This window comes from Budorcas taxicolor, chromosome 19 (genome assembly GCF_023091745.1).
Source record: "Budorcas taxicolor isolate Tak-1 chromosome 19, Takin1.1, whole genome shotgun sequence".
Taxonomy (NCBI): domain Eukaryota; kingdom Metazoa; phylum Chordata; class Mammalia; order Artiodactyla; family Bovidae; genus Budorcas; species Budorcas taxicolor.
Window position 1 is genome coordinate 39,220,987 of NC_068928.1, and position 24,957 is coordinate 39,245,943.

Consider the following 24,957-nt stretch of genomic DNA (forward strand, 5'->3'; position numbering starts at 1 on the left):
AAGAAAATGAAATCAGGATAAAAGAAAGAACTTTGTGCATAAATATACAAATACTAGACTCTGGAGAAAAAAATTCCTGCTACTGATGGAATTAGTTGGACAATCCATCAAAGAAAGGCAGTTAATTTCTGACCCCTCAAAAAAAAGGTAAGTCTTTTTGCTATTAAAGTGTAGTAAAATCTTGTTACAATTCATATTTTCTCCACAGTTTTCACTCATTCTCAACCCTATTAAATCTCTTAACCCTCTTTGTCGAACTTGAGAATTTCCCACAATTTCTATCCCAATTCTGTGGGTAATTTCCATATCTTCTAGTTTTTCTTTCCTTCATCAGCTCCAGAGATGATTTAAAGCGTCAAGGGCTCAGGAAAAGAAAGTCAGCCTCTGAGAAGTCCAGTGGGAAAGGGTGTATCTTCAGCAGAAGTAAAGTGATCAAACCCAAGGAGAAGAAAATGGGAGATCCAGGAGGGCTCCAGCATTATTTCAGCTCATTGGGCACTATTTTTTCTATTTTAATAGTAAGAGTGATGGTTGCAGATACTAGTCAAACTGAAATAGTCCTGGAGCTTCTTGGAATCCATTTACTTGAGTGAAGATAAACCTCACTCTCTCATGGATTGCTGGAACCATTCATGCTGGAACCATTAAGTCCTATTATTCAAAATAAGGAGAAAAGCTTTAGGAGCAGAATAGCTACTTTCTCTCACTTTATATTTTCCCTTACTTGCAACATTTTACTCAAATCCCCAGGAAAGAATAAAAGATGATTTGATTGTGTTAATATATACCATCCTCTATTTATAGACTTTTTTAGATTATTTGTCTTAAAGACATATATGTGTGTTTGCACATGTGTGTGTATGTGGTATGCATATATATATACATACACACGTATATATACACATATATGTATGGATCTGTATATACACAAAAACATACTTCCTTTGCTTTTTGATCCATAAAAACTTGAACCAAACACAATGTTCTCTGTGAAAGTGAAAGTGAAGTCCCTCAGTCGTGTCCGACTCTTTGCAACCCAGTGGACTGTAGCCTACCAGGCTCCTCTATCCATGGGATTCTCCAGGCAAGAATACTGGAGTAGGTTGCCATTTCCTTCTCCAGGGGATCTTCCCAATCCAGGGATTGAACCTGGGTCTCCCACATTGGAGGCAGACGCTTTAACCTCTGAGCCACCAGGGAAGTTTCTCGAATGTTCTCTGTAATCATACAAAAAGGTGGTAAAAAAAAAATATGATTTATATCTGCACAACCCAAAACATCATACTGCAAATCTTCATAAAACATTCTAGGCTATGTCTATACAATCTAAGCAAAGTGAACACAGACACACTATTTGGGTCTGCTCTAATTATGTAACAGAATTTTCTCTTGCTTTGAGGATCCACATATATGGGTTAGCTGGCCCTGGAATTTTTAGCACTAATGTTCCATTTAGTTTGAGAGGCACAGCTTGTTTTCTAGAGAAATCTCAATACAGGCTGGGTTTGCCTGTAATTTTTATATTAATAATGATTTAAGCAGTTGCTTCTAGAGTTTCATGCAGCTTTTAAATTCTTAGGTTACTTAGGTGATAAAAAGTCCCAAGGATGCTATTCTTTGAGTGTGGAAAAGCAACACTCTTCTAATCATTAGTTCAGTGAGGTATTCTCTAAATGCAAAGATTTCTGAGTATTTAGGAAGAGAGAACATTCATGGTCAAATACAGGACCTCTTTATGGAAGCTAGCCTGAGCCTGCACAAGATGGAATAAATTCATAAAGCTTCTGTCGTCGTCATCACCATCTCCTATGCCATACACAGGAACAGACATAGAGAAAAGAAAATGACAGTTAAGTTGCTAAATATAAGATTTATTCAAAACATACTACACATTATCCCTAATACTGTGTAACAGAAGACTAGTTAGTGATTTTCATTAAGTTAGATGTTAACAACTGAAATCATGGAATCATATTAAAAGCACTGAATTAGAAATCAGAAAAAAAATATGCTGGTCCATACTTTATTGCTTCTAACTTCATGACCTTGGGCAAGTCAGGTAATTTCTCTAAGCCTTAGTTTTCTCCTTGGCAAATTAGGGTTAATTATAATGTTTGCCACCTAATAAAACTGTGAAATAATATAATGAGCAAACTATACAAATAAAGGATATTATTATGATGGTTATAATAGTTGGTCAAGTAAGCAGGTTAAGATTTTTTGCTGTGCAGAATTATATTGGTTCCTTTCAGAGCAGACTCTTCAACTTTATGTTTTCCATTAAAACCAATACCAGATTTTAAAAGTGACAATACTAGAAACTAAATATATCTCATGAAAACACTAACAATGACTGATTTTTCGATTCTTTGCTTAGAAATAAAAGTCTATACAGAATTATATTTGTCTTAAGGGAAGACTAGCATGCATTTTACTCACACTTGTGTACCATCTATGTGTATACTCACCAGACATAACAGACTGTAGCATTTCCATTATAGCACATGCAAACGCATTTGCCACACTCTGCAGGAAGTTATTTCTTTCCACTGGAGTGCTGAAGACTTTACAGACTTTTTGCATCATTTTAACTGCCCAGTCCATGGAGTATAGCTCTTTCTCACACACCTGGTTTAGACATACAAAGCATTGTGGTAAATTTCCATGTGAAGAAAGTTGTAGAATTTGAAAATAGTATTAACAATTACTGTTTATAAGTTTAACATAATTTAATAACATAGTATGTTGAGTCTATAAATGGCAAATGCTCTTATATCTAATACTCCTTTGCTTTCAAATGGTACAAATTTTATGGGGAAAAAAGCATGAAGTAAATAAAAGCCTGGTTCAAGATTATTACAGGATACTATTAATGCAAAAAAATAATATTGAAAACAATTACTGGGAATTCCCTGGTGGTCCAGCGGTTAAGACTCTGTGCTTCCACTACTGGGGGTATGAGTTCTATCCCTGGCTGGGGAACTAAGATCCCACAGGCCACACGGCCAAACAAACACCAATTATTCAGTTCAGTTCAGTTCAGTTCAGTCGCTCAGTCGTGTCCGACTCTTTGCGACACCATGAATCGCAGCACGCCAGGCCTCCTGGTCCATCACCAACTCCCAGAGTTCACTCAGACTCACGTCCATCGAGTCAGTGATGCCATCCAGCCATCTCATCCTCTGTCGTCCCCTTCTCCTCCTGCCCCCAATCCCTCCCAGCATCAGAGTCTTTTCCAATGAGTCTCATGAGGTGGCCGAAGGACTGGAGTTTCAGCTTTAGCATCAGTCCTTCCAAACAAATCCCAGGATCGATCTCCTTCAGAATGGACTGGTTGGATCTCCTTGCAGTCCAAGGGACTCTCAAGAGTCTTCTCCAACACCACAGTTCAAAAGCATCAATTCTTTGGCGCTCAGCTTTCTTCACAGTCCAACTCTCACATCCATACATGACCACAGGAAAAACCATAGCCTTGACTAGATGGACCTTTGTTGGTAAAGTAATGTCTCTGCTTTTGAATATGCTATCTAGGTTAGTCATAACTTTTCTTCCAAGGAGAAGAAATTTCATGGCTGCAGTCACTATCTGCAATGATTTTGGAGCCCCCAAAAATAAAGTCTGACACTGTTTCCACTGTTTCCCTATCTATTTCCCATGAAGTGATGGGACCAGATGCCATGAGTACATCATGAGAAATGCTGGGCTGGAAGAAGCTGGAATCAAGATTGCCGGGAGAAACATCAATAACCTCAGATATGCAGATGACACCACCCTTATGGCAGAAAGTGAAGAGGAACTAAAAAGCCTCTTGATGAAAGTGAAAGTGGAGAGTGAAAAAGCTGGCTTAAAGCGCAACACCAATTATTAAACATTCAGAAAGAAAGGCTCCTGCTCATTTACTCATTCATTCAGTAAATATTTATTGACCACATGCTAAGAGCTGGGGATACTATGGCAAGCCATAAACACAAGGCCTCTATATTCAAGGGATCCCATGAGGGTGACAGAGAAACAGGCAATTTCAATAAGCAAGAGACCTCTAAGATAATATTAACTTTCCATCCTGAAAGCTATAAGGAATATTTCTCTCTTATTTAAAAAATAAATAAAATGAGGATTACATGTTTTTAGCTAAAACTGACTGAAAGCAAAAAAGGCTGATTTACTAACATTCTAAACGGCAAATTGTTCAGGTAGCCAAATAACATACAGCATGAAAATAATCTATATAATAATATAAGCAAATAATGCTAATCTGACAGGAAAGATTTATTGACTACTTATTATATATAAATCACTGTATAAGACATTGTGAAAGAAGTAAGTGACACAGTTCTGGATTTCAAAGAGTTTCCCTATTTAGGGAGACAATTACCTCACAAAGATAGTGGCTTAAGAACACCAGATAGAAGACAAATCTGAAGTGATTTAGAGAAAATTAATGATCAGAGTTGAGATGTTAATCAGAGATGGCTTCTCCACCCCTAATGGCTTCCTCTCCATTCCTTTTGCCAGAGTGAGGCCAAAGTCACCTTCCAAAAAGTAAAACTGATAGTGTCTCCCTGTCTCCTAAAACTGTCAGCAATGTGGCTACTGTGGTTCAAGCTCCACAGGATGGCCTGCCAGGACCCTCCTTGCCTGGCCCCTCTCTTCTTATCTAAACTCCTCCCTTCTTATCCACCTCTTCCTCTTCTGCACTTTTTCCCCTTCAGAAATGATACTGAGATGTTTATAGTTCCCTGAAGACAGCCATGCAATTCCAATTCTCTCTTTTTTTTTTAGGACATCTGCTTATTAAAATAAATATTTACATTGAGAATACAGTTAATTTGGTAGCTTTCTTCACATTTTCACATCTTTTAAAAATACTTATTTACTTATTTAGTCGTGCCAGAGCTTTGTTGCGGCACACGGATCTTTAGCTGAGGCATGCACACTCTTAGTTGTGGCATGTGGGATCTAGTTCCCTGAGCAGGGATTGAACCCAGGCCGTGGAAGTGACAGTGCCAAGTCCTAACTACTGGACTGCCAGGAAATCCCCACACTGAATTTATTTATACATACTTTGATATGTCTTAAAAGACTGTAAGCAGCTTTGGTCAGGGATTTGTTCTACTAATTTCCATAGTCCTAAAATCTCACACAGTGTATGGCCCATAGTAAACACTCAATTTGTGGGACATTAAATATATTTTTTAATGTTTTATTTTAAAAAACATTTTAACTATATAAAAGTAAAGAGAATGGTATTATAAACGCTTAGTATCCATTCTCTAGCTTCAGCAATTACAAATCTTGTTTCACTTCTACCACCACTCACTTCCACATTCTCTTCCTGATGCCCAGGAAATATCCTGGAGCAAATTATAGAGGGTGCTTTATTTTTTTAAAATGGAATCTAAGGGGAAAAAAAGAATATAACTTGGCAGAGCTGTATAATGACAATCCAGATATGAGATATGGGAGAGGTTAATATAAGGAATGTCTCCAAATATGATAGTTTATTATATAAATTTAAAAATTTTAAGTATATATAAAAATATACTTAAATACTTATTTTTTCAAAATGTTTTGTACATATTTCAGTTCCTTCATGGCAGCTTCTTGGTAGGTCAGCTATAATGTTAAACAACTTGCTAGAAAAAACTTATTTTTTACTTACCAAAGCCAAAAAGACTATCAGCCTTGCCAGTTCAATGGTGCGTCCATTCACAGCTTTACTAGCCATGAAAGTGAAACAGATATTGTTCCCACTTAGGATTAGGAGACGTGCATTATTCTCCAGAAGCCACTCACGAGGAACCACTTTTATTAAAGGAAAAACAGTATTTAATGAGATATTACATAATAGCTATAGTAAAGATCATTAAATACATGTAATATTATATCACTTTATTGAAAATACAATTAGTGTCAAAGGAGAATCTTGGAGAAAATGCTTTAGTTTTCCAGTTACAGCCTTTACTGGGCAAAAGAGATTATTGCCAAGTCACAGTGACTCTCACAAATGTACTAGTAATATAGTCAAAACATTTCTCCCACAAAGGTCTACCGACAAATAGTCTAATCCTGGGAAAAGAAAGAAATCTTGAGAACTTAAGATTCTAAAGGATGAAGCAGGAATGGGAGACATTGTTTCGTCTCTTTAGTACCAACTGGAGAGGGCTTTCCTCTTATGCAACAGTAGGAGGTGTTTCTGAGAATTGCAAAATGGGAATAACTAAGCTAATAAAATAATGAAACTTTCAAATAATAATAACAATGAATAATATCTATAAAATTGACAAGGGAAACCAAAGGAAAGTAAATTGATTATATGCATTCTCTTCAAAAATCAAAAAGTGATTTCCGATGATAAGTCATTTGTTTCCGATAGAGCTGCATGTATAACTTAAAAAAATTTTTTTAATTGCTTTATGTCCTTACAATTTTATAACTGTATTCTAATAATATGCTTCCATTACTCTATGTGGTAAATATTTTTTTTTACCTGATAGTTCATCTACAAGACTGATAACATCATCTGCTGTCCATTCTTTGGTGCTTGTGTCATATAGCAATTTAATGGCATCAGCCAAACTTTTCAGGCAGGATTCATCTGTAGGTCCTTCTATCATTTTCTGCCAAACCACCTGTCCTGAATGATAATTGAAACAAAAACTAGGCTATGACAGAATAGTTGCTTCTCTGATAAAGATTATATGGATTATTTAAAAAGGAACTTGGATTGCATAATGAAATCCATTACTTATACATGCTACTTTCATAATGAAAGGTCAATTCTGATAACAGTATAAATTTTAATGTCTCTGACTGATGCAATGAAGCACAGCAACAATAGCTAAATGAAGTAAAGAAAAGGTAATTTCATCAAGCAAAACAGTGTTTATGGTTCAAAGATAATGTTATCCATAATATACTAAAATAAACAATTGACAGAATCTTACTAAAATGAAATAAAACCTAGTGATAACCTTCCAAAAAGAGAGCATGCTGTATTTCAGAATCTTCCAGACACTTACATCAAAACTGAGTAATCCAGTCAATTTTTTATTGTTTACCTATGACCAATTTTTTTCTGAATTATACACACAAGCAAAATTTGATTGCAGATTGACTTCCTGCTGCTACGCAACACACTTTAAACTGGTTAAGTCCTGACATAATGCCGTGTGAACTTTAGTTATTAAGAATGATGAGAAGTCTCTGCTCTCACGCTGCAGCCGCAAGGAGAGACCTCTCATCATTCTTAATAACTAAAGTGGATAAAACTGTATACTACATTACACTACATTTGCTTGGATGAATATATTTCTTTTGTTCACACGGCAAGAGTATGAACTGTGGCAGCTGGAGTCATGTATTAGTTGAAAGAAGTGCAGCCGAAACTGTAACCAAAGGAGGCATTATGCTTCCAGAAAAATCACAAGGAGAAGTATTGCAAGCAATAGTAGTAGCTGTTGGATCCAGCTCTAAAGGAAAAGGTGGACAGATTCAACCAGTTAGCATGAAAGTTGGAGATAAAAAGTTCTCCCAGAATATGGAGGCACCAAAGTAGTTCCAGACAACAAAGACTATTTCTTATTTACAGTGGTGACATTCTTGGGAAATATGTTGACTGAAATTGAAATGGCATCATGTGAAGCTGCCCATTCCACTGAAGTTCTGAAATCTTTCATCATGTAAATAATTTCCATGGTTCTCTTTTATAATAACTAATGATACCCCCCCCCCCCAAAAAAAGAATGATGAACTAAGCAGGCACAAAATGATGTTTCCTAAAGTAAAAGTAATTAACCAGCTTTGAAACATACATCCCTAAGAAATAGATGCTCACCATCTTGAGGAGATACAGGTCCGAAGATGATATACAGTAATCTTGCCTGATTCACCATTGGCCACGGTTTCAATATACGTGTCAACCAAAATGCAGAATCACTTCGATGGGTCCAATGATCAAGCAGTACATTCCTACAGAAAAGTCTGATCCTTAATTCCAGTTTTCGGGCGCTTCCTATGAAGACAAAAGAATTGCAAAGCATTCTTCTTAGATTGAAATGCATAATTGGATAGATCAAAGACATACATCACTAATATGCTTTGTACTGAGAGTGTTACTTCATTTACTCTGTAAAAATTTTAGATTATCAAGAAACTACTTTTTAAAACAACTTTACTGGTATACAATTTACATACCATAACACTTACCAATTTAAAGGATATACAATTCAACTTTTTTTCAGTATATTCATAGATATATGCAGCTATCACCAAGTAAATTGTAGAACATCGTCATTACCTCTAAAAGAAGCCCTGCTCTTTTAACTATACCTCTCCCATCCCTCTGTCCTTTATCACCCACAGCACTAACCACTACTTTCTGTCTCTATAGATGTCCCTATTCTGAACTTTGATATGAATGAAGTTATATAGTAGATGGTCTTTTGTGACTGGCTTCTTTCCAAATCATGTTTCCAAGGTTCATCCATGTTACAGCATGTATCAATACTTCATGCTTTCTTATAGCCAGATAATATTCCATCATATAGATAGGCCACATTTTGTTTATTCACCCATTGATGGTTGTCTCTACCTTTTGGCTCTTATGAATAATGCTGCTATTAACATTCATTTACAAGCTTCTGTATGAATATGTTTCTCTAGAGGATATACCTAGGAATAAGATTGCTTGGTCATATGGTAACTCTATATTTAATCATTTGAAGAACTGCCAGGGTGTTTTCCAAAGTGGCTGTACCATTTTGCATTCTGGCCAGCAGTGTATCAGGGCTCCAACTGCCCCACACACTTACCAACAATTGCTCTCTGATGTTTTGGTTCTAGCCATCCAAGTGGATATAAAATGGTATCTCATGTATTTTTAAAAACAACTTTATTGGAATATACATATAATTTATATACCATATAACTTTAATGCATATAATTTAATATATATAATTCAACAGTTTTTGATATATTAAATTTTCTTAAATTGTAGTAAAATATATATATAATCTAAAATTTGCTATTTTAACCATTTTTAAAGTACAAAATTTAGTGGCATCAATTATATTCATAATGTTGTTCAACTGTTATCACTCTTACCCTATCTAAAACTTATTCTCACCTCAAACAGAAACTCTGTAACCATTAAGCAATCACTCTCCATTCCCCTCTCCCCCCAGTTCCTGGTATCCTCTAATCTACTTTCTGTTTTTATGAATTTGCCTGTTCTAGGTGCCTCACAGATGTGGAACCATACAATATTTGTCCTTTTGTGTCTGACTTATTTCACTTCATGTGTTTTCAAAGGTCATCCATGTTGTGGCCTATATCAAAACTTCACTCTTGTGAATTCCCTGGTGGTCCAAGGGTTAGGATTCTGTGCTTCCACTGCTGGGGCCCAGGTTCGATATCTGGGAAGGGAACTAAGATCCTGCAAGCCACATGGTGTGGCCAGAAACTTCACTCCTTTTTATGACTGAATAATATTCTACTGTATATATATATGCCACATTTTGTCTATCCATTCATCTATTGATGAACACTTGGGTTGTTTCCTGGTTTTGGTCATTGAAAATAATGTTTCAGTGAATTCTGTTGTACAAGTATTTGTTCAAGTTCCTGCTCTCAGTTTCCTTAGTTAGGTGCCTAGGAGTGGAATTACTGGGTCATATGTAACTCTACATTTAGTTTTTTGAGGAATGACCAAACTGTTTTCCATGGTGGTGACACCATTTTACATTTTATATTCTTATACTACTTATGATCTACTTACTTATACATAGGTGTAAATGGAAAGTCTACCAACACACCAAAAAAAGAGTGCAAGTGAAGTCACTCAGTCGTGTCCAGCTCTTTGCAACCCTGTGGACTGTAGCCTACCAGGCTCCTCCCTCCATGGGATTCTCCAGGCAACAACACTGGAGTGGGTTGCCATTTCCTTCTCTAGGGGATCACTTCCTTCTCCAAGGGATCTTCCCAACCCAGGGATTGAACCTGGATATCCCACATTGCGGGCAGACACTTCTGAGCCACCAGGGAAGCCCTCACACCAAGGCCATGTGTAAATAAGTATTTCTTGATGTGTTAAGTCAAGCAGCTCAGAAGTTTAGAGGAGAGAGATTATTGCAGGTCTAGGGAGATCAGGAAAGAGCAAGTAAACTGGGTCTTAAAGGATGAAAAGGAGACATGGCATTTCAGGAAAAAGAGAATGAATGAAAGGTATGAGGCAGAAATGTGTAAGAGGAATGCGTGATACAGAGCAATATCCTTGTGTCAAACTGACAAAGAGCAGTAGGCAGTAAGCTTGGAAATGTAGGTTAGGGTTAGTATATGAAGAGCAGGATAGTTTGGACTTGGAAGATATCAATTGCTTAGTGTGCTTAGTCCCTCAGTTGTGTCCGATTCTTTGCAACCTCTTGGACTGCAGCCCACCATGCTCCTCTGTCCATGGGGATTCTCCAGGTAAGAATACTGGAGTGGGTTGCCATGCCTTCCTCCAAGGGATCTTCCAAACCCAGGGATTAAAGCCAGGTCTCCCACATTGCAGGAGGACTCTTTACCAACTGAGCCACCAGGGAAACCCAAGAATACTGGAGTGGGTAGCATTTCCACTACTGGAGAAGTAGCTACCCTTTCTCCAGGGGATCTTCCTGACCCAGGAATCAAACCAAAGTCTCCTGCACTGCAAACAGATTCTTTACCTGCTGAACTACCAGGGATGATATCAATTCAGTTCAGTTCAGTTCAGTTCAGTCGCTCAGTCGTGTCCGACTCTTTGCGACCCCATGAATCGCAGTGCGTCAGGGCTGCCTGTCCATCACCATCTCCTGGAGTCCACTCAGACTCACGTCCATCGTGTCGGTGATGCCATCCAGCCATCTCATCCTCGGTCATCCCCTTCTCCTCCTGCCCCCAATCCCTCCCAGCATCAGAGTCTTTTCCAATGAGTCAACTGTTCGCATGAGGAGGCCAAAGTACTGGAGTTTCAGCTTTAGCATCATTCCTTCCAAACAAATCCCAGGGTTGATCTCCTTCAGAATGGACTGGTTGGATCTCCTTGCAGTCCAAGGGACTCTCAAGAGTCTTCTCCAACACCACAGTTCAAAAGCATCAATTCTTCGGCGCTCAGCCTTCTTCACAGTCCAACTCTCACATCCATACATGACCACAGGAAAAACCATAGCCTTGACTAGACGGACCTTAGTTGGCAAAGTAATGTCTCTGTTTTTGAATATGTTATCTAGGTTGGTCATAACTTTTCTTCCAAGGAGTAAGCGTCTTTTAATTTCATGGCTTCAGTCACCATCTGCAGTGATTTTGGAGCCCCCCAAAATAAAGTCTGACACTGTTTCTACTCTTTCCCCATCTATTTCCCATGAAGTGATGGGACTAGATGCCATGATCTTCGTTTTCTGAATGTTGAGCTTTAAGCCAACTTTTTTGCTCTCCTCTTTCACTTTCATCAAGAGGCTTTTTAGCTCCTCTTCACTTTCTGCCATAAGGGTGGTGTCATCTGCATATCTGAGGTTATTGAGGGAACTAATAAAGCTTTCTGATCAAGAGAAGGACATGATAAATTAATTTTGCTATTGTTTCACTGGGCTTCTATAACTACCTTAAAAAAGTCTGCCATGATTTGTTTCATAATAAAATATTTTAAGCTGACAGAAAAACAGAGATACTATAACAAACACTGTATACTGATCATCTAGTTTTGTCAAATCTTGTTATATTTGCTTCAGAATTTAAAAAAAAATGAAACATTATTCATACAGTTAAAACTTCCTGTTTATCAGTCCCAATTCCCTTCTTCCCTAGAGATAATCACCATCTTGAATTGGGTTTTGTTCCTGCTGTATTAATCAGTGCTTTCTAGAGAAACAAAAGTAGCAGGATGTGTATATATACATAGGATTTGTCTTGCTTATGCAGATCACTGAAGCTTGGCAAGTCCATAATCTACAGGGTAGGTTGGCAGGCTCCAACAAGGCAGGGACTTCTAATTCAAGTCCAAAGACAGTCTGCTGGCAGAATTCTTTCTTGTTTGGGGAGAAGAGTCATTTTCTATTAAAGCCTTCAAGTGATTGGATGAGGCCCGCCCACATTATGGAGGGTAATCTGCTTTACTCAAAGTCTACTGAGTTAACTGTCAATCTTTTCTAAAGAATAATTTCAAACATCTAGAATAATGTTTGATTAAATATCTGGGTACCATGGACTACCAAAGTTGACACACAAAATTAACTATCATAACTCCCAACTATGTTCTTATATTTTTTTACATATGTATATAACCATAAAGAATACATAGAACTATTTTACATGTTTTTAATATGTATATAAATGGTATCATATTAAAAGTATTGTTTGGTAGCCTTTTCTCTCAAGTTATATTTTGAGATTTATCCATATTTAAAATACACATGGCTCTAGTTAACTCATTTTAACTATTAATGGTTTTTAATTGTATAAATATGCCACAATTCATTTATCCATTCTCTTGACAACAGGCATTAGGTTGTTGGCAGTCTTCCCTGTAATGTTCATTCTTATACATGTCTCCTTGTGCACACTGTGGGAGTTACTCAGAATGACATTGCTAAATTATAGATTTAATTTTTAAAATATATTTCAGGTATATATAAAGGTTTCAAGAATATTATAATGAACACCTTTGTATCCTCCACCAGTTTAAGTAATAAAATATTATTAATATGGTTGAAGACCCTCTGAGCTCATCTCTGTCTGTAGTTAGAGGCCACTTCTGCCTCACTATCTGATTTAGTGTTTATCATTCCCTTACATCTCTTCATCCTCTTTCTACAAATAAACACTGCAGTTTATTTTAAAATACACTTTAGAAATATATTATTTTTTTCTATTTTAATCTCTGTATAATGTTATCTCTGAATTTTAGTTCTTTACCTGGTTTGCTGCAGACAACTGTCTGCATCTTACGGGACAGATGAGTCAGCTCACATAAGAAATTATAAACACGATGGCACTCGAGTTCATCCCAACCTGCTGTTAAGGTCTGAGAACGATAAAATAAAGGAAACATTGCAGATATTCAAACCATCAAATCAAAACATAAGTCACTATTGCCTTATGATCATCAACTGTTGCAGCACAAAATCAGGGTGATGTGCAATTTTTATCCAGTATGGGACTGTTAAAATTCATAGGAAATTTTATACTAAACAAAACCTAGAAATGCTTCAAAATCCAATTTCTTTGTGATTGCATTGAGGGTCTCTTTTCAGAGAACTAAACGGTATTGAATCCTGACCTCTGACAGTTATGAGGAAAATAACAAGGTAAGGCTCAAACCCTAGAGCACAACTTTAGATATCTGACTCACAACCATACCATGGCTTAGTTTCAGACTACAGTAGAATTTAAATCAATCCCTTATGACTATACAGTGGAGGTGATGAACAGATTCAAGGGATTAGATCTGGCAGACAGAGTTCCTGAAGAACTATGGATTGAGGTTTGTAACATTGTGCAGGGAGTGGTAACCAAAACTAAAGAAAAAACAAAACCAAACAAAAAGAAAAGCAAGAAGGCAAAGTGATTGAGGTGGCTTTACAAATAGCTGAGAAAAGAAGAGAAGCGAAAGGCATGGGACAAAGGGAAAGATATACCCAAATGAATGCAGAGTTCCAGAGAATAGCCAGGAGAGATAAGAAAGTCTTCTTAAGTGAACAGTACAAAGTAATAAAGGACACCAGTAGAACTGGAAAGACTAGAAATCGCTTCAAGAAAATTGGAGATATCAAGGAACATTTCATGCAAGTTTGGGCACAATAAAGAACAGAAATGGTAAGGATCGAAGAGAAGCAGAAGAGATTAAGAAGTGGTGGCAAGAATACAAAGAACTATACAAAAAAGGTATAAATGACTCAGATAAACAGATGGTGTGGTCACTTACTTAGAGCCAGACATCCTGAAGTGTGAAGTCAAGTGGGCCTTAGGAAGCATTACTACAAAGCTAGTGGAGGTGATTGAATTCCAGTTGAGCTATTTCAAATCCTAAAAGATGATGCTGTTAAAGTGCTGCATTCAAAATTCTAGCAAATTTGGAAAACTGAGCAGTGGCCACAGGACTGGAAAAGGTCGATTTCCATTCCAGTCCCAAAGAGAGGCAATGCCAAAGAATGTTCAAACTACCTAACAATTGTACTCATTTCACATGCTAGCAAGGTTATGCTCAAAATCCTTCAAGCTAGGCTTCAGCAGTATGTGAACCGAGAAATTCCAGGTATACAGGCTGGGTTTAGAAAAAGCAGAGGAACCAGAGACCAAATTGCCAATATTCGCTGGATCATAGAGTAAACAAGGGAATTCCAGAAAAACATCTACTTCTGCTTCACTAACTACACTAAGTGGATCACAACAAACTGTGGAAAATTCTGAAAGAAATGGGAATACCAGATCACCTAACCTGTTTCCTGAGAAAACTGTATGCAGGTCAAGAACCAAGTTAGAACCAGACATGAAACAACAGACTGGTTCAAAACTGGGAAAGGAGTATGACCGTATATTGTATATACAGCCTGTGTATATATATAAAGACTGTATATTGTTATCTTGCTTATTTAACTTCTATGCAGAGTACATCATTTGAAACACCAGGCTGGATAAATCCCAATCTGGAATCAAGATTGCTGGAAGAAATATCAACATCCTCAGATAAGCAGATGATACCACTCTAATGGCAGAAAGCGAAGAGGAACTAAAGAGCCTCTTGATGAGGGCAAAAGAGGAGAGTGAAAAGCTGGCCTGAAACTCAGCATTGTAAAAAAAGAAGATCATGACATCCAGTTCCATTACTTCATGGCAAATAGATGGGGAAAAGTGGAAACAGTGACAGATTTTCTTTTCTTGGGCTCTGAAGTCACTGTGGACAATGACTGCAACCATGAAATTAAAAGATGCTTGCTCCTTGGAAACAAAACTAGGAAAAACCTATACAGTGTAAGAAAAAGCAGCGACATCACTTTGCTGACAAAGGTCCACATAGTCAAAGCTATGGTTTTTCCAGGAGTCATGTACAGATGTGAGAGTTGGACCAGAAAGAAAGCTGAGTGTCAAAGAAATGATGCTTTCAATTGTGGTGCTGGCAAAGACTCTTGAGAGTCCCTTGGACTTCAAGGAGATCAAACCAATAAATCCTAAAGGAAATCAACCCTGAATATTCATCAGAAGGACTGATGCTGAAGCTCTAATACTTTGGCTACTTGATGCAAAGAGCCGACTCATTGGAAAAGATCCTGATGCTGAGAAAGCAAAAGGAGAAGGGGGCGGCAGAGGATGAGATGGTTAGATGGCATCACTGTCTTAATGGACATAAATTTGAGCAAACTCCGGGAGATAGTGAAGGACAACGAAGCCTGAGGTGTTGCACTCCATATCCGACTCTGTAACCCCATGGACTGTAGCCTGCCAAGCGTCTCTATCCATGGTATTCTCCACACAAGAATACTGGAGCAGGTTATCATGCCCTTCTCCAGGGGAACTTCCCAACCCAAGGATCGAACCAGGGTCTTTTTTGTCTCCCGCTTCAGCAAGCAGGTTCTTTACCACAAGTACCACTTGGGAAGCCCCATAATAAAATCAGTTGTATCTATCATTTCCCATAGTCACAATTTTTAAAATACAGTTGATTTCTAAAATCACATCCCAATAACTAGCCCAAGACTTAAAATTCATTACACATCCACACTCTGTACCCCACAATATTTCCAGTCATTACAATTGGCTGGAAACTTCAAGGACACTGGTATAGAGCATATAAATGTTAAACATTTCTTACTAGTGAGAAATCCAAGAAGAAAACCTGAGGTGGGAAACATATTAACACATTCTCAAAACTTTACAATGTTATTTTGTTTTCTTTTTAGATTATTATCACTTTTATTATTTTACAGACAGACAGATTACACACTCTACTTATTAACAGTTCAAAAAGAACTTTTTCTTCTTTCAGTAAATTAAAAATGTACCTGTAAAAATATGCCATAACATAATAATCCTACACATTGCAAAGGAGCTGCACATCCATTGAATTTAAAACAGGAAACCTATAAAGAGAACAACTATTAATTCCTCCTTTTCAGTGGAACTGTACAATGATTTGACATTCAAATTAAGTGGAAATATGCAATGACCTTTTTCAATCTTAACTGAAAATAACTAAAACACTATATAACTGATTAGCATCATGTTACACAGGTGGAGGATTATGAAAGAAGTATAAAACAAAGTCTCTGCCTCAAGGAGCTCACAATTTATTAAGGCCAATACACACACCTGAAGTTATTTTTACATTTCAGGTTAGAATATGTATAAATGCTACAATGACCAAATAAACATATCAGACATGATGAAATCAGGGAAAGGATCATTCTGAGAATGATTTAAAAAGCTTATGAAGGATGTAAAACAAGTAATGTTTTTGAGTGGGATTCAAATATAATGAAAAGACAGTATTGGTAAGGAAACAATAAAGGGAAAATTGTATAGAGGTAAAAATAAAAAGAAAGATATGAGCAGCTTAGTCATGCTCAAGATAGTAGGAATTAAGCTTGCACTGTCAAGTGAAGTCGCTCAGTCATGTCCAACTCTTTGTGGCCCCATGGACTGCAGCCTCTCAGGCTCCTCCGATTACGGGATTTTCTAGGCAAGAGTACTGGAGTGGGTTGGTTGCCATTTCCTTCTCAGAGGATCTTTCCAACTCAGGGATTGAACCCAGGTCTCCTGCATTGCAGGCAGACGCTTTACCCTCTAAGCCACCAGGGAAGCCCCTGTCAAAGGGAACCTAAATACCACCTGTGGACTTTGGACCTTATTGTGATGAAATTGAGTAACCACTGAAAGATTTTTAAGCAAGAAAATTAAATGATGAAAGTGATTCAGCATACAGAATGTCCTGGGGAGTGAAGAAATGAATGGCAGGAAGATCATATTGGAAGTTGCTGCAATAACATAGAGGCTGAAGTTAATGCAAACACTGACATGAAAAAAGCCAGTGGAAACAGTTTGCATACTATTGAGTGTAAAACTGAATCAGCAATAGTAGATATATATTTGGACTTATATAACAAAACTCTATGTCTAACAGAGATTATGCCCTAATACATTAATACACATTTCCAAGTCATAAATTATCATAAAAGGTTTGTCATTTTATATATTAAAAATGCTTTTAATATTTAAACAGTAAAATGTTAACACTTGGAAATTATTTTCATTTTAATAAAATATCTACATCATCACTTTAAAACATCTTCAGAATTCCCACGAGGTAAAAATACTTTTACTACTCTGATAACCTAATAAACTTGAGAGTGAAAATACTCCTAACTATATTTTGGTGTTTCATAATCTGAGTACTTGGTAAAGTATTAATTATCATCAATCAATTTCTAGTACTAATTCATGAAATTCCATGAAAATAAATACAGATTTAACATGAGTATAAGATAATTAATAATAAAACACCTTTACTGGAAATCAAGATTGTGACTAATTTAGAAGTATGATCTTACATCTGCAAGTATCTTGTGAATGTACTTTAGTCTTTCCTTTGTGGGTAGCAGCAACGTACATCTTTTAAATAGCAGACCTGAGAAAGTAAAGAAACACATGAAAAAAACAACATTAATGTAACTAACTTAAGAATATCTATAACTCACAGCATAATGTTCCCTGAAAGTGAGATGTACCATAGTGGACTGTGAGTTGATATCAGTTGTTTTTAAGGGGAAGTTTGGGAGGAAGGGTGCACAATACTTGTAATACATGGTGTTTACCAAGGATGACTCTGGTATTCACCCAAGAGGCTATGACATGAAATCTTACAAAAAATTGTGAAATTGGTGCTATAGAATAGATTTAGGAAAGTATTTCAATTTAAACTCCATGGACTATAGCCTGCCAGACTCCTCTGTCCATGGGATTCTCCAGGTAAGAATACTGGAGTGGGTTGCCCTTTCCTTCTCCAAGGGATCTTCCTGACCCAGGCATCAAACCCGGGTCTCTTGCATTGCAGGCAGATTCTTTACCCACTGAGCTACAAGGGAAGCCCCTAAAAGACAACAATAACCAAATACAAAACACAATTGGGAAACTCCACTGTCTTTATTCCATAGAAAACATATTCCAGTATCTCTTTTTTTTCCTGTATCTCTTAAAATTAACCTCATGTCCACAAGGGAAAATGTTTTAAGAGTTGCTAATGGAAAGAGTGAGAGAAGAGATTTTGTATTCTTTTCTCCAAATACTGTACAAAAACTTAGTCATAAGTACTAGAAATTTCAGAGATTAGAAGGCTTTTTTCCCTCGCAGAAAGTATCCAGTTTGGATGAAATATTTATTTCTTTCTTTAAAGATATCCTTTTATGGGGCTTGCATGTTAAGAATGTATAGAATTTTGTGTTTACATTTTTTTTTTTAAAGCCTTTAATTTCCCAGTGAGCTATGTAACTTGAACTACAGTGACAGGAAGTGTATGATTTGTTTTCTCTAACTTTAAGTGTTCTGTTCTCCTAAAATGGCAATATATTGTTAACATTCCTGTAAGGGCAAATATCCTCAAACTAAAAATAAGATATATGGTAAGAAAACGCATACCTGAATATCATGGCTTTCTTTAGTCTTCATCTTCTCTGCATTTACTTTTTTACATAATATAAAAAACTTTATATATAAATTCTGTAGAATCTATGGGAATTGAACTTATTTTTAGAAGTTGCTATGTTTGGGCAACACATTACCAGGATTGCATTTTAAAGATAAACTTCTTATTTTTGTACATAAAAAGACATTTTCAGTGTTTGGTTTTCAGGCTGAGTTCTTTTCCTTTCATGTTCTGGCATCCAGTCTCAAGGCATATCATAGTTGGGGAATTGTAAACTCTAATTGCATGCTGGTTGTTTCTTAAAATGTAGAATGCCTATTTTTAAGGGTTGCAATTTCCCATAAAAACCAATTCTGGTTGACTTATTTATTTTTTAACACAGGTGCTCTGTTATACCCTTTAGAGACCAACTTCTTTAATTTCTTTTCACTAAAATAGATCAGATGTACTGTTCTTTTCACACTGCCCATCTGCTCTGTTTTGTATGAAGCAGCAAATTAAAATGTATAAACCTCAGAATGCAGAATTCTGAAAATGTTAATGTCGGAAAACAAGAACAGAGGAATGGCAATGTGAGGAAATGGTAAGTACATCAAACATTTATCCGTCATAAGCTAGCTGTCTGCACAAAATTTAAATGGAAGGTTAAAATCATTACACGAATAAAACCATATTTAAAAGCTACCTTTAAAGATCAACACATATCTGTATTTTTAACTGAATTATCCACATAATTGTCTTAATGCTTTTTGTTTGTGTGTTTGTTTATGCAATTGAGCCTGATCAGGGAGAAAAAATTCTTTCTAATTAAACTAAAGAATAAGCTTTTCCCAAGTACCACTTCCTCCACAACTGATGATGTTTGAAAAAAGATATTTACCATAAGTGGCAAAAAGTAATTGATGTATTCTTTTGCAAGCTTTACTAAGCTTAACCATAAGTACTGAAAGCAATAACACTGTAACTAAATCACATACTTTTCATTTAGTCTTATTAAGTATACTTATCAAATACAGTTTGATGTATTTCACATCTATGCAGTCTTATCTCATTATTTAAAAACTAGGCATCCTTGGGCTACTAAAAGGTAATATGCACTTAACTTACTCTCAACATCAGATATTTTGTTTCATTGCCATGTTTTGATTAACTACAGGTAGGTTCATAATTAAACTGGTGTCATTAAGTCAAGTCAAAATTAGAATTTTATTTTAGCACTCAGGAAGAATGAAATCAATGAATGGGATGAAAGATATAAATGATTACAAATCCAGGGAAGAAACCGTCCACAACTTGGTTTGCTAAAGTTAATTTAATAATAGTATAATGATTTATTAGTAAATGCATAGCATCCTTAAGAGAGGAAACCATTGTTTCTGATAACAGAATAAGTGATTTTCCACAATAATATATTTACTTTATATTTTAAGAACTAGATTATGGTTGAAAAGGAAAAGAAATACAGAGATAAAACTCATCATATCCACACAAAGTAAAGCATAGAAACACATCAATTTCCTAAACTGGTAAGCCACCAGATGATAAGCTTCAGTGACATTGTGTCCACATGAAGTCACAAGGACAGACACTTTAAAGTGCATTCTCATCTTTAAAGATAATGTAAGGGACTGCTGTCTGAGGAGGCCTTACAAATAGCTGAAAAAAGAAGAGAAGTGAAAGGCAAAGGAAAAAAGAAAAGATACACCCATCTGAATGCAGAGTTCCAAAGAATAGCAAGGAGAGATAAGAAAGTCTTCTTAAAGGAACAATGTGAAGAAATAGGGGAAAACAATAGAATGGGAAAGACTAATCTCTTTAAGCAAACTAGAGATACCAAGGCAACATTTCATGTAAAGAAGCCATAATAAAGGACAGAAATGGTATGGACCTAAGAGAAGCAGAAGAGATTCAGAAGAGGTGGCAAGCATACACAGAAGAACTGTACAAAAAAGGTCTTAAAAGACCCGGATGACCACAATGGTATGACCATTCACCTAGAGCCAGACATCCTGAAGTGTGAAGTCAAGCGGGCCTTAGGAAGCACTACTACAAACAAAGCTAGTGGAGGTGACAGAATTCCAGTTGAGCTATTTCAAATCCTAAAAGATAATGCTGTTAAAGTGCTGCACTCAATATGCCAGCAAATTTGGAAACTCAGCAGTGGCCACTGGACTCGGAAAGGTCAGTGTTTATTCCAGTCCCAAAGAAGGGCAATGCCGAAGAATGTTCAAACTACCTAACAATCACACTCATTTCACATGCTAGCAGGGTTATGCTCAAAATCCTTCAAGCTAGGCTTCAACAGTATGTGAACCGAGAACATCTAGATGTACAAGCTGGATTTAGAAAAGGCAGAGGCACCAGAAATCAAATTGCCAACATTTGCTGGATGATAGAGAAAACAAGGGAATTCCAGGAAAACATCTGCTTCTGCTTCATTGATTGCAGTAGGGCCTTTGACTGTGTGGATCACAACAAAGTGGAAAATTCTGAAAGAGATGGGAATATGAGACCACCTTACCCATCTCCTGAGAAATCTGTATGCAGGGAAAAAAGCAACAGTTAGAACTGGACATGAAACAACAGAATGGTTCAAAATTCAAAAAGGAGTACGTCAAGGCTGTATACTATCACCCTGCTTAATTAACTTATATGCATCATGTGAAATGCTGGGCTGGATGAACCCCGTGCTGAAATCATGACTGCTGGGAGAAACAGCAATAATCTCAGATATGCAGGTAACACCACCCCAGTGGCAGAAAGCGAAGAGGAACTGATCAAGTTTCTTAATCAAGGTGAAAAAGGAAAGTGAAAAAGCTGACTTAAAACTCAACATTCAAAAATGAAGATCACGGCATCCAGTCCCATCACTTCATGGCAAATAGATGGGGAAATAGTGGAAACAGTGACAGACTTTCTTTCCTTGTGCTCCAAAATCACTGTGGATGATGACTGCAGTCATGAAATTAAAAGACGCTTGCTCCTTGGAAGAACAGTTATGACAAACCTAGACAGTGTATTAAAAAGCAGAGACATCACAGTTTGCTGACAAAGGTCTGTACAGTCAAAACTATGGTTTTTCCAGTAGTCATGCAGGGATGTGAGACTGGACCATAAAGAAGTCTGAGCACCAAAGAAATGATGCTTTGGAATTGTGGTGCTGGAAAAGACTCCTGAGAGTTCCTTGGACAGCAAGATCAAAACAGTCAATCCTGAAGGAAATCAACCCAGAATAGTCATTGGAAGGACTGACGCTGAAGCTGAAACTCCAATCCTTTGGCCACCTGATGCGAAGAGCTGACTCACTGGAGAAGACCCTGAGGCTGGGAAAGACTTAGGGCAGCAGGAGAAGAGGGTGACAGAGGATGAGATGGTTGGATGGCATCACCAACAAGACTTTGAGAAAACTCCAGGAGATTCTGAAAGACAGGAACCCTGGTGTCCACAGGGTCCCAAAGAGTTGGACACAACTGAGCAACTAAACAATAAACAAAAGGATTGCTGTTAAGGGAAAGTCCTCACACTGGAAGAGTAAAGTGTCATGGAAATAGGAAGTATTCCATTTCCCACAGGCCTTATAGAATTGCATAATAAAACCCCCTTAATTAAGTATAGTTCTTTATCTGTTACAATTCTCATTATATTACATAAATTACCTAGAGATCTGTAGTGTTCCAACATAGTGGTGTCTTCTCTGTCAGGCAGCTCAAGGTCATGAAAATCCTGTAGTAAAAGTCTTTTGCTTCCTGCTGAGGTTGAGATATAATTAATAACGTGTTGGCTGACTGTTTTGGACACCATGCTTAGCATGCTGATATCCTTCACTATGAAAAGAAACATATATATATACATATATGTGAATGGCTTAAATACAAGAACATCACTATTAGCAGTCTATGAACTTACAGGTTAGCTCATTAATACTACTACTATAATAAATAATTAAAGGGGGGAAAAGGGAAAAATCTTAAAATTGTTTGAAATCTCGTTCTCAATGAATTAGAAACATTTGGGGATGTAACAGTCAAATTACCATGTCATTATAATTAGAAGCATACTTTAAGGAGTCTGAGTATCATATTTTCTCTGAGTACCACTTACCTAACAATGATGAAATTTAAAAAAATAAACTAAATGTGAAGACAGACAGGGAGGCCTGGTATGCCGCAGTCCATGGGGTCACAAAGAGTTGGACATGACTGAGAGACTGAACTGAACTGAACTGAACACCATTAGCATTCTAGCAGGGTCTAAGATGACAAACTACTTCTTGGGGAAAATAAAATATTTCAGTGTCCATGTTGCCTATTTATAGTCGCCAAACCTCACCTGACAAATATTTTAGAATTATTTGGAACATTTCCAATGGCAAGGCTTTAAAATTTCCAAGCGTTGATAAGGGCTGAGAATCTGGGTCAAAGGTGTTGGAAAAATAGCTGGATCGACGATTACTACGTCTATATTTCTGGTTAGGAATCAAAGTGAAACTGGTATTTACTCTAGACGCCATCCTCTTCCTTATCTCATGAATTTATTCTGATTAGAAAAAAAAGCACAAGAGACAAAGAGAAAAGGAAATTATATTAATGAAGCCATGTTGTTTCTTTAAATGGAAAGATTCATATTTTGATAGGTAACAGTTATCTCTCTACAGTTACAGAACTTTTAATGTGATGTCCAATATATGGCATTCCAACCAGTAGAGTCTATTTATTCATTCCAGCATGATATGAAATATTTAAAAATCTTTTCCCTCTTACACAGATATTTCAGACAGAGTTTTAGTAGAAAATGAGGTATGTATTTAGATGAAATGTATTCTAAGAAAAGAAGTGTGACATTTTCAAAAAGCAAAAAAATTAACACAAAAATTATCATTTCAATCCATTCAGTATTTGTCAATTAGTATGTTGCTTTTAGTTTAATTCTTAAAACATTCAAAGTATTAATATAGAATTAAAACTTTTCTATTTTTTAAAAACTTAATACTGACATATTCTTTTGTTGGAAACAATAAAGACAGATTAAAAAATAGACTTTAGTTTGCAGCTTTTTAAAACTGACTAGCTCTAACAGATTAAGATGGTTTCATTATGATTCACTATGTGTGGTGAAATCAAAGTTTTGTAAAATTAATAAGACTAGAATAAATTAATGAATAATTTTCCCTCAATTCCAATTTTGTTTAATAACAGCTAATAATGAAACTCCAATACTTGGCCACCTGATGCGAAGAACTAACTCATTGGAAAAGACCCTGATGCTGGGAAAGATTGAAGGTGGGAGGAGAAGGGGATGACAGAAGATGAGATGGCTGGATAGCATCATTGACTCGATGGACATGAGTCCGAGTAAGCTCTAGGAGTTGGTGACGGACAGGGAAGCTTGGTGTGCTGCAGTCCATGGCGTTGCAAAGATTGGACACGACTGAATGACTGAACTGACAAGTCTTAGGAAGGATCTACATAACTTATTTCAAACTAAACATTTCCTAGAAAGAATTTTATTGAAGTTACTAGTAATTCACTTACACTAAACAATAATTCTTTTAAAAAAATGTTATCACAGTGACTTTGTGTCATTCCTTTTCCTATTCAGAAAACACTCTTTTGTAAACATACATGCATATGTACACATGCATAACTCCAATTTAGGGCTCCTTATTTCTGAAGAAACAACTAAGACATTTCATCAAAGAGTTACAAATATATCTGACCAAAATGCATTTTCTCCTTTTGGCACAAAATTGCTAAAAAATCACATTGCTACTTACTCATCTAAAAGGTTACGTGTCAATTTACATCAATTTAAAATCAGCTGTATAATTGAAAATGTGGCCAAGAAATTTAGTGCTTAGTGAAAAGCATATTGTGAATTTCCCTTAAAACTATACCCTACATAGTGCTTTGCTAGTAGATATTTTTAAATAATCATTAAAATTACACAAGTAACATGCACTGTCAAAAATTTTTACAAAATACAGCAAAACAAAAAGAAGAAAATTAAATTCATTTGGTTTTTAGCACAAAATCAAGCCCTTTGGCTTATAACATTCTAGAGTTTTCCATATATGTTTTTTACAAAAACAGAGGAAATCTCTGTTCACACTATTTTGTAATCCTTTTCAGTTGTAATTAAAATTGTCATTTCTTTCCATACCAACATTTATATTTCTACAAGTATATATTTTTTAAAGGACTGCATGGGATTTCACCAAATGAAAGAATATTAATTTATTCAATCCATAAGATTGTTTTAAACTTGTCACAGTAGGCACTTAAGAGCATTTTTCATTATAGTAAAATATA

The 24,957-nt window shown here is 36.4% G+C and overlaps 1 protein-coding gene across 1 annotated transcript; it reads right to left on the reverse strand.

Moving 5' to 3' along the window:
• Nucleotides 1–1,693: 1,693 nt before the first annotated feature.
• On the reverse strand, nucleotides 1,694–23,159 carry FBXO47 (F-box protein 47). Its single transcript, XM_052658659.1, has 10 exons — nucleotides 22,979–23,159; nucleotides 22,306–22,473; nucleotides 17,559–17,635; nucleotides 16,014–16,091; nucleotides 12,931–13,039; nucleotides 7,838–8,014; nucleotides 6,491–6,637; nucleotides 5,663–5,805; nucleotides 2,469–2,628; nucleotides 1,694–1,806 (listed from the first exon to the last, which is right to left on the reverse strand). Exons 1-10 carry the CDS (start codon nucleotides 23,157–23,159, stop codon nucleotides 1,694–1,696), a joined length of 1,353 nt encoding a protein of 450 aa, XP_052514619.1.
• Between the last annotated feature and the right edge of the window lie 1,798 nt (nucleotides 23,160–24,957).